Source organism: Cucurbita pepo, chromosome 11 (genome assembly GCF_057944985.1).
Source record: "Cucurbita pepo subsp. pepo isolate OVF chromosome 11, ASM5794498v1, whole genome shotgun sequence".
NCBI lineage: Eukaryota > Viridiplantae > Streptophyta > Magnoliopsida > Cucurbitales > Cucurbitaceae > Cucurbita > Cucurbita pepo.
In genome coordinates, this window is record NC_141808.1 from 1,897,111 (window position 1) to 1,907,968 (window position 10,858).

Genomic DNA, 10,858 nt, shown 5'->3' on the forward strand with positions numbered 1-10,858 from the left:
GGGACCATGTGCCACCTCAGCTTTGACTCACAGAATTCATCTCCGGATTAAATTTTGTGGGACCTTCCCTAATCCATGTTGTCCAATCAGGTTTTACCGCGTGGTTAGTTTTAAGGGCTCTATTTCCCCCTTTTTTTATTTCTGTTTCCCGGCCCAAAATCCTCCGTTCCGGACTTTCCCTCTTTTTATCCATTTCATTTAATTTTACCTTTCTCCTCCGGTTCAAGTCCGCGTTCATTTCTCTTTCTCTCTCTTCCTTCCACTGTGTGTCGTCGCTCAGAGGTCAAATATTTGGCTGTTTTTTTCCCTCCTTTTGCTTTCCCTTCTCTCTTCTTCCTCGCCATGCCTCTCGATCTGTAATTCATTTTCTTCTTTTCTCTTTCTCAATTCTTATCCTTATCTGCACACTTCTCTGCTCTCTTTATCGCACTTCTGGAGCTTCAAGTTCTAGTTTCTCAAGGTAAGAGTTGGTAGGCTATGGACGGGGGTGCTCCGTACAATCCACGTACCGTGGAAGAGGTGTTTAGGGATTTCAAGGGCCGTAGAGCTGGTTTGATTAAGGCTCTAACTACTGGTGAACTTTTATTTCATTCTCCCTGTTAAATTGTTTTCACCTGTTGTCCTTTTGGTTTTCTCTGCTTCATTCTGCTTCGTGTTGTAATAATTTTTGTTTTTCCGTTAATTTCATCAGATTTTTACTATTTCTGCTTTTTTGGTTGCAGATGTTGAAGAGTTCTACCAGCAATGTGATCCTGGTTTGATTTTTCGCTGCTTTTTTACGTTTTTGAATATTAGTATGCATTGTCGGAGAGGATGCTAGAAGTAATGCGTAGGAAAAGTGGTGTCTACTAGGAACTAAATTTCGATGACTGCAAATATAAATAGCTAATAAAATTTATCGATTTTGATGTCTGGTTTAGTTGAGAGGTTTCCGCGGCTTATTTTCCTAAGCCAGTTTGTCATTAATTTCCGTGTTTCTTTTGTCCTTTTATTTCACCGCCTTGTCTGTAAGCAGTGCATGTGTGTGAAGCCTTCATACTTTATAACGTAAAACAGAGCACATGTTTTATATGGTAATGCAAGGATTTAATTATCTGGCCTTACAGGATGAAATCTGTAGTAAGCTGATAAGTAATGAGGTTTAATGGTAATCTTGTCGTATCATTTTAAAATGTGTAAGGCTTATACTGTTCAGATATTCTAATTTCAGCGTGTAAAAAATCGTTTGATACATAATCTATAACAGTTAAGAAAGAACTAAACATACTACTTTTAACACTTTTTTTTTTCTTGAATTATAACCCAAATAAGGGATTGTTTGGTACATCGAATCATAACCCAAATTTTCTTAAACTTCACACTTGCCAGAGAAAGAAAATCTCTGCCTTTACGGATTTCCTAGTGAGCAGTGGGAAGTCAATTTACCTGCGGAAGAGGTGCCTCCAGAGCTTCCAGAACCTGCACTGGGTATAAACTTTGCTAGAGACGGGATGCAAGAAAAGGATTGGCTATCCTTGGTTGCAGTGCATAGTGATGTTTGGCTGCTTTCTGTGGCATTTTATTTTGGAGCTAGGTTTGGATTTGATAAGACAGATAGGTATGTGTTCACCTGATCTGCCTTCGTTATTTTATGTTAATGATTCATGCATAGTATATTTTAAACTGGTCGTAGGTTGTAGCGAAGGGCTGGGCATGAGCTTCAATTCTTTCTCTCTCTCTCTCTGTCTTCTATTGTCTTTGAGCAGTTCTTAATTTAATATTTTGTTCAACTTTTGTTCATTTCACGTGCTCTTGGGAAACTGTTTTTCTCTGCCCTTGAATTTCTTATTTCTTTTCATGATGATGATAGGTTTTGCAACCCCATACATGCTTTTCATGATCTAAAGTTCTATAATGGGATTTTTTTTTTTGTGGGGTGTTATATTTTGGTTATTGTTTTAGATTCAATTGGTATTAGCCAATCTCTTTCTTCTAAGGTTTTATTTCAAACTATAATTTTTTTTTTCATATTATATGTTTTATACAAGGAAACACAAACGCATTTGTGATTGCTCAATATGTGTTTCACACTTGTTGAATATATTGGACACGCGTTGGTTACTTGTCTAACACATGACACACATGTACGCTTGTTGAACACATTGGATGGACATATTTGAGACAATTATTGAGCACTTCGTTTTTAAGTGTTAAGCTATTTATTTGTTATTCTGTTAGAAATGCTATTAGGATAGGATATTAGTAATTAGATAGGGAGGTGTTTATGGAGTTTGGTTAAAAATAGAGGGAATGAGGCATTACTTTGTGGCTAGTGAATTAGGGTCAGGGAGAGATCTCAAGAGGGAGGGTGTAACTATCTTGAATTACCTATATTGAATTTCTTTAGATATTGCAATATAATTATCATTGGTGTTTTCATATAATTTCAGTGTTTGGATGCCTAACATTTTGTTTGAAGACTAATCAACCATATAAACAAATATGGGAGAATACTTACAAATTTTGATCGCAATGCGTTCTTTAAAGTGTTTAAGCATTTAATGATAGTCGATTTTTATGTCTCTTTTTCTATTCAACGTTGAGTCATTTGGAAACATGTTTAGTTGGTTCTTGATTCTTTTACTATAAGACATTGCATCATTAGATACATATGCAATATTTATAATAAATTAACTCTCTACATTGTACATTTCATGACTCTTTTCAAACAAAAAATTCATCACTTTTATATTATCTTCGAAACGAAAAGACCATACAATGTATTTTTTATATAAAAACATTAAAATATAGGATATGTTCAAATATGTTTTAATTTAAGTTATAAGTTTAGTCCTTTAACCTTTAAGTTAGTGTCTAATAAGTCCATGAATATTAAAAGTTTCAATTTTGTGTCTATTAAGTTCTTGGATATCTAAAAGGTCTTTAGACTTTTAAGTTGTGTTCGTAGGTTCTTGATCTATTTGAAACACCTAAAAATTCGCGAAATTATTAGACTCAAAATTGAAAGTTTTGGACCTTGTTAGATATGAGATCAATTTTATATATAATAGATTTATTAATTTTAAAAAGTTGAAGGATCTATTAGATAATTTGAAAGTTCAGAATCTACTAGGTTAAAAAAAGATTGGGATCTATTAGACTTTTTAAAAGTTTATGACACAAACATGATAGTTTAGGCACTAAACTTGTCATTTAACCAACATTCCGGAAATTGTAAATTTTATTAAGCATGCCCCTGCATGCTCGTGTTCTCATTTTATAGAAAATGATTTCACAGTGTCTATGGCATGCCACGGTGTCATAGGCTTTATCTTCCTACTATACATGCTTGGTTTTTCAAAGGAGTTGTTCTCTTGACCGTTTTTAGGACTTACAGCATTCTTTGTAAGATGGATACTGTTGTATTCTTTCATTTTCTCAATGTAAGCTTGGTTTTAATCAACTATGGTTTGGCCGTAGTCATTGGTGTCAGTGAAAAATAATCAGTGTGAGGAAATGAGTTCAAATCATAATGGCCGCCTAACTTGGATTTAAAGTTCTATCAGTTTCCAAGATAATTTAATGTATTGGAGTTAGATGGTTGTCTTCATTTTGGCTCCATTTTGGGCTGTCATTTTGTTGGTCTGGGTTGCTGGTCTTCTCTTGACTTTCTTGTATTCTTTCATTTTTATCTTGGTCATATTTTGGTTCCTGATGAAGTTTCCATGACTGGGGATTCAAGTTTCTGTTGCTTTTGTTGCAGGAAGCGTCTATTTAATATGATAAATGATCTTCCAACAATATTTGAAGTGGTGACAGGGACAGCCAAAAAACAAGTTAAGGATAAATCATCAGTTTCAAATCATAGCAGTAATAAATCTAAATCAAATCCAAAGGTTTGAAAGAATTTTTTTATCCTGCTTTCTCCTGTTTTTTAGTTTTTCCTAGCCAATTCGGCTTAAAATGAGACACAAAACTGCTGGTGATTTTTAATTGCTCTAATGGTTTGGTTGAGGTGCCTGTAGAAAACCAGTCGACCTGCATACCATACTAGAGTGTTCTTTGATTACTGATTCTCTTTGCTTAGTATGCGTTTCAATCCATGTGGGAGGCAACTTATTAATTATATTATTTGGCATATATTTGCAATATACAGCGGAGTTCCGAACCTCAAATAAAAAGTGCGAAAGCTGTTCAATCGAAAGACGAGGATGAGGAAGGCTTGGAAGAGGAAGACGAAGAAGAACATGGAGAAACACTTTGTGGAGCTTGCGGAGAGAATTATGCATCTGATGAGTTCTGGATTTGCTGTGACATATGTGAGAAATGGTTCCATGGGAAGTGTGTCAAGATCACTCCGGCAAGGGCAGAGCACATTAAGCAGTATAAATGTCCATCTTGCAGCAACAAGCGAATCCGACCCTGATGTGTTTACACGGCACGCATGGTAGGTATTTGCAACAACCTCCCCTCCCTCCCCAAACCAAAGGAAAAAAGGGGGAAAAAAAAAGAGAGGAAAATGAACCAAGAGATAGTCAAATGTTGCTTCCCTTAGGATCTCAGTGTAGACCACTAATTGTGTATTAGGATTAGTTTAAACTTTAAATTAGGACTGTGGTTAGGTTGGAAATTTACATTCTATGTTATTTGTGGACAAACTCCTTTCTGTTTGTGTATTGTATGAACTACTTGTATTTTGTATGTGGTATAATATGTTACTGTCAAAAGTTTATACTTGTCAGGATGCCCATCTCCATTGTACGTGCCGTTGGGGTCACGAGAGAGTTTTCGTTCGCTTCGTGGGTTCACTGTGTTAAGGTTAGTTACTCTCTCATTTATCATCTCAATACCTATCTCTATTAGGACGCTTGGAATTAAGAATTAGGCTGAACATATCCTACTCAAGTATTTGTAGACTAGTTTGCTGCTTACAATTAACCATTTACATCACTTACCACTAGGCAACATTTTAGATACCCAAACGTGAGGATTTGTTTGGAGTTTTCTTTAAACAATTCTCTCGCAGATATCTTATAATTGATGGCTTCTGTTCTAACTTGAAATCATTATAATTGACTAGAAAGAAGAACTTTAGGTGTTCTAGAAGTAGGCTGTTTAATAATATAAAAGAAATCAGAGAAAAGCATACCTAAAGTGTTTTTATAAAAGTAGGCTGTTTATTGAATATTTGTTTTTGTTAACTCACAATTCCTTCTGCAAACAACTTTGTTATGTTTGATTATATTTTCTCCAAGTGTTTTTATGCAAAACTTTGTTGGGATTGCTCTTAAATTTAAGTATTTATTGGAGTTTGTCACCAACAGTGATGGATAGTTGCTGGTCATTGGTCCTAGTTGTTGATCGTTGGTTGCTGGTTTTGGTCCTGGATCACCAACCACTAGTTGCTAATCTCGATCCTTAGTCACAATTCCTAGTCATCAGTCCCGATCATTGGTGGCTATGGTTAGTGACCGGCACTAGTAATTGGTGACTAGCTAAGAATCGAGATCGGCAACAAGCGGCTAGTGACAGATGCATAGGATTAGTGACCAACGATCAATATCGAGACTGAGGATGGTCGCTGGTCCTTGGTCTTCAAACCCAATTACTAATCACTAGTGATTAATGACCACTTTGTCAATCGAGATCAAGGATCTTGATCATCAGTGACCACTTTGATGATGGTCATTCGTTGTTCGTTGTCAAATCCAATCACTAGTTGTTGATGTCGATCCCGACCATCAGTTACTAGTACTAGGTGGTGGTTGCCGATTATTGTCAATCGTCAGTCCCCTATCTCGTTTGCCAAAGTGGTCACTAATCTCGATAATTGGCCACCCATCTCTAGTCACCGATCATCACCAATGGGTCCCAAACCTTGGTTACAGTCCCAAGTTTCAAAACTTACGACCCGTGGCTAGTGGTTGTGATTGACCATAAACTGGTAACCAACAATCACATCGATGATCGTTGCAGAAGTGGTAACGATCCATAGTTACTGGTAGTCAATGTGGTCGTAAATGGTGACTATTGTAGAAGGAAGAAATTCGAGTTAATTTCTAGGGTTTAATATTTTTCCTTAGGTGCTTGTCATGAGCTCATCCCTATAACTAGTCGACAAACCATTGACTTGAAACAGTTTCCATTCCAAGAAGGCACAAAGTCATCAAACGCAACAACATCTTTTGAGCGTCCAAATTTGACTTCTAATTCCAAATTTTGGTGAATGCCAAACTCCTTTGACCCATCAATTTTAGCTTCCAAATCCTTTGAATTAAAAAATGAACCACTTGGCTCTAATAACTGACCTACATCCCAAACATTCAATCACTACCCCCACATCAATAAAATCATTATTCAATCCCTAAAACGGTTAACTACACGCAATAATTTCTCGTTTACAAGTTGAACACGAGACTTTCTAAGAATCACAATGTTAAGCTATGAACATGTGAAAACATGAATCAAGATGTTGTTGTATGGATAAAAATTTAACACCCAATAGAGTAACGATCCTCCAGAGCAGATGGTACATGTAAGGTTGCAAAGAAAACGAGTACTATTTGTTCGAAAACTATTTTTACGTATCTGAATTCGAAAAAGAAGAAAAGGGCAATTACCAAATACATATAAAACTTATACAAATCAGAATCGAAAAACTAGAAACAAGAACATTCCGGCCAATTTTGAAACCAAAATGTATAGAACTTGAAATAGTTATAATTGGGTGATGCAGCCATTAAATCTGTTCGGATGGGACTGGGTGCTTAGTAGACTTATTCTGTCGAGAATGAACGTAGAAAAGCTTCCCAATTAAGAACAGACCGATTGAAGAAGTAGCCACTATCGCCACCAAAATGGCTATCAAAAAGATGACGGAGTCGGCTCCGGACGGAGCACCGGAGCCTGAGAGTTTTGGTGCTCGTGGAGTGAAGAACCTAATGGAGTATCCATAAGTATAAGCCATGGAGCTCACTGCAATCCACATCGTAACGATCAAAACCCTCATGAAAATACGTTTCTCCGGCAACCCAGTGATTATCATCAGAATCGCAATCAGGGAAGTCATGAATCCCATTGTGTTAAACACCAGAAACTTATTATAAGTTTGTAGGTGTTTTCCGGCGAATATCGACGTTCCGGCCGGCTGATTTGGGTTCCCTGAGGCTTTGTCGTCTTGCCAAATGCCACCTGGAGGGTTGACTCCGGCTTGAAAAGCCATTGTCGCTATTAGTGATGCCACCACCATTAGTGAATCTTGCTTCCTCAGCCACTCGCTTTTCTGGTTAAAGAACCACCAATCTCCGTTGTGGAAGACGGCGGAGAGAAGCCATTTCCAAGATTGAGTCTTTTCCATTTTGCTGACACAGGAAGAAGGCGAAGAAGACGACCGCGACAACGACGACGGCTTCTTTGGTGTGGTTCGGATGGCATTGGCAGCTGTGAGAGTCTCTGCGATGTCCATGTCCTTTAGATCTCTATGGCTTTGAGTTAGAATGTCCAGAGCTGTTAACCCATTTGTGGTTTTGGCATTTACTTTGATTCTTGTATGGTTGATTAGATACTCCACAGCCTGCAATTAGAGAACCAGATAAACTAGTTTGAGTTCGTGTCCTCTCGTAATTTTTCGAGACCACAAGATAGTTAGAGATGTCTATTTGATCTGTGGGACTAGAAATGTCTATGTTACCCACAGGGCAGGAACAGTTTCGAACGGATAGCAGATTTCCATTGAGATTTAGACCGAGAATGGAAGAGGAAGTGGAAAACATTTCTTTACGTTATAAATAAATGGACACAAAGACGTTGACCCTGAAGATGGTGGATTTAGGGGTTCCACGTCTATTGGAGAAGGGAATGAGTGCAAGCGAAGATGCTGAACCGAAGGGGATCTTACATCGGTTCGAGAGGAGAAGGAAACACTCTTTATAAGGGATAAGACTAGTCTCGAACTGATAGCTGATTACCCGTTTAGATTTAGAAAGAGAATGGAGGAGGGAGTGGAAAACATTTTTTACATGATAAATAAATGGGACATAAGGACGCTGGTCCCGAGGAGGGTGGATTGGGGGGGTCTCACATTGATTGGAGAAGAGAACAAGTCGTAGAAGAAGTTGGGTCCCGAATGGGAATCCTACATCGGCTCGAGGAGAAGGAAATACTCTTTACAAGGGTGTAAAAACCTTTTTCTAGTAGACGCATTTTAAAAACGTTTAGGAGAAGCCCGAAAAGGAAAATCCAAATATGAAAGTATCGGGTAAACCGTCTCTTCTTCAAGTAGACGTAAATTCACATTGCGAAAATTAAGGATGAAATAGGTGATGAAGACGAGTAATTCTAATTAATTACCTGAAGTTGTTTCATGGAGACAGCAAGGTGGAGGATAGTGAAGCCATAATCATCCTGAGCATTAACAAAGTGACTATCATCCACAGCCACAGTTTCAATCAGCTTCTTCAGAGCTTCCACCTGGTTATACTTCACACACAAATGCAACACCGTTCCGCCGCCGTCCACCGCCATCCGAGCAGCAGCCGGTCGGACACGGACGAGCTCAGCCAAGACATCAAGCCGGCCTCTAACGGCGGCGAGGTGGATAGCGTTCCGGCCATCTTGGTTGCAGACAAAGCACATATCAGCATCAACTCGCAGCAGAAGCTTCACAATTTCCACAAACCCTTCGGCGGCGGCCAAGTGGAGGGCGGAAAAACGGCGGGAATCCAACTCCTTAGCCAGCTGAGGCCTTCGCTTAAGAATCTCATCCACAAATCCGACGTGTCCAAGAAGAGCCGCCACGTGTAGAGGCGTCTCGTTGAAGTCGTTGAGGTTAACTCTGGCCAGCAACATAGGATCCTGTCGGAGCAGCTCTAACAACGTTGTTACGTTGCCTTCAATGGCGGCTTCGTAAAGCCTCTTACTTCCATTGTCTGCGGCCATTAATGAAGCTTATCTCTTTTCTTCTCCGATGTGTTGCTTGTAGATATATGTATATATTTGGCTGTATATATATATAAGGAGCGGAGCAGCCATGGATGGAGCTCCGAAGAGAGTGATGAGGATTCGTTGAAGTTTCTTCCTAGAATAGTTTAATAAAAAACAAATGGGGTTTGAGTGTTCAAATTTACTTCTTAGTTCCAAACTCAAGCCAATGCCTAAGTCCTTCAATCTAATGACCAAATCCATATTTTAATCCTTGTAAAGGCTCAACTTGGAAGAGGAAGGGGAGATGGGCTCCGCCACATCGGTCGAAGAAAGACCGTACATGTGAGACCCCATATCAGTTGGGGAGAGGACGAAATATTTTTTTAGAAGGGTGTGGAAATCTCTCACTAAGTTTTAAAAATCTTGAACAAAACTTGAAATAGAAAGCCCAAAAATGACAATATTTGCTAACGGTGAGCTTTGGTTATTACAAATGATATAAAAGTCTAACACTCGGCGATATACTAGCGAGAAGGGTGAGCGCCAAAAAAGAATGGACACGAGGTGGTGTGCTAGTAAGAACACTGAGCCGAGAAGGTCCCACGTCGAGTAGGAGTACTTAGCCATTGAAACCCCGTTTGGGCGGCCAGCGGTTTTAAGAAGAGGCCTAACTAAAGCTGCGAGAGGAACTGTGGGAATCTGCAATTATTTGGACAACTTGGACAACTTGAACAGCCGACAAGACAACTTTCCAAAATTAAGAAAAGGGTAGAATTTTGAGAAAAATACATTTTTGCTCTTAAATTTTGATTTCAAATTACATTTTTGTCCTTTTAGTTCTTGAATTTTATTGATATTTAAATCTTTCAAGTTTGGGATAATTTCGTCTTTTCCTTATTTGGTGGGTTATATAGTTTTTTACAATGTAAAATAGTTGTACTCGTATGTTAGACTGACAAAATCTTTGGTTGACTAGATCAACCCAAATTTCCAAATTTTGGGTTGGCTGGGTTGGTGATTCGATCAACTTAAATAGAGTTTACAACCCAGTCCAACCAATGGTCCATGATTTTATATGAGCTTGTACTAACCTAGTTGTTGGCTTGATGAAACCTCTTTGTCTCGATCAATTTTCGAGAAATATCACAACTGTTTGGTATTTGTAAAAAAATTGGAAGTAGAAATAATAACTTTATCAAACAAGATTAGAATAAAATATTGGGTTGTGAACGATTTTATGTTCAAGTTGCCTTGCATAACGATTCCAAGTCTCGGTTAGGTCAATGACTAAGTTGGTTAAGTCACAGGATTCTATGAACCACGTGACTTATAGAATTGGTTAACATCATAAGAATAAGACTCTTAGACGAGTTGGGTCCGAAAAATCATTGAACGAGACCACGATAAATATAGTTAGCCATGTTTTACCGAAAGAAAAATCAATCTATGTTTTATTGTTGTTAAAAAACAATCATATTGTGATACTTGTATTCGAATATGTTTTATGCCCGACTAAATTATTATTAATTAATGTTTATCAAATGGTTAATTTTTTTTATTCTTATTATTATTTGGGATGTCGAAAGAAACCGTCACCCTTTTCAAATCATGGATTATACATATATATTTTCATTATTTATCGATACAAATGTCAACAATTGAAGCAGGGTTACAACCGTCAATTTTGTACATTATAATAATTTTTTTTTACATTATAAATAATTTTATTATATTCAACCGTCAATTTTATATGACCGTTGAAGCAGGGTTACAACCCATTATGAGTTGAGATCGAGTCTCTAATTCTTTGAAACGGTGGAAAGATATCTTTGTTACTGAATGCTACTCAAGAATACATTTGAAATCTTATGGAAAGATATCGTCCCATATTGTTTGTAAAGAGGATGGTACCAAGCCGTCAGTCAACCCTCTCGACGGCGTCTGTTAAGAGGATGGT

General features: G+C 37.9%; 2 protein-coding genes across 3 annotated transcripts; one reads left to right on the forward strand and one right to left on the reverse strand.

The window, feature by feature from the left end:
* Positions 1–199: 199 nt before the first annotated feature.
* Positions 200–4,720, forward strand: LOC111805373 (PHD finger protein ALFIN-LIKE 4). Of its 2 annotated transcripts, none has more exons than XM_023690430.2 (5): positions 200–574; positions 723–755; positions 1,369–1,597; positions 3,743–3,875; positions 4,136–4,720. In XM_023690430.2, exons 1-5 carry the CDS (start codon positions 478–480, stop codon positions 4,403–4,405), a joined length of 762 nt encoding a protein of 253 aa, XP_023546198.1. In that variant the 5' UTR covers positions 200–477; the 3' UTR covers positions 4,406–4,720. The 2 variants fall into 2 exon arrangements, with proteins under 2 accessions (XP_023546198.1, XP_023546199.1); XM_023690431.2 differs by having other exon boundaries at positions 203–574; positions 3,743–3,815.
* Positions 4,721–6,429: 1,709 nt separating this feature from the next.
* LOC111805372 (uncharacterized) lies at positions 6,430–9,127 on the reverse strand. The gene is made up of 2 exons (XM_087128233.1): positions 8,329–9,127; positions 6,430–7,552 (listed from the first exon to the last, which is right to left on the reverse strand). The coding sequence occupies exons 1-2, from the start codon at positions 8,914–8,916 to the stop codon at positions 6,719–6,721; spliced, it is 1,422 nt and encodes a 473-aa protein (XP_086984359.1). The 5' UTR covers positions 8,917–9,127; the 3' UTR covers positions 6,430–6,718.
* Between the last annotated feature and the right edge of the window lie 1,731 nt (positions 9,128–10,858).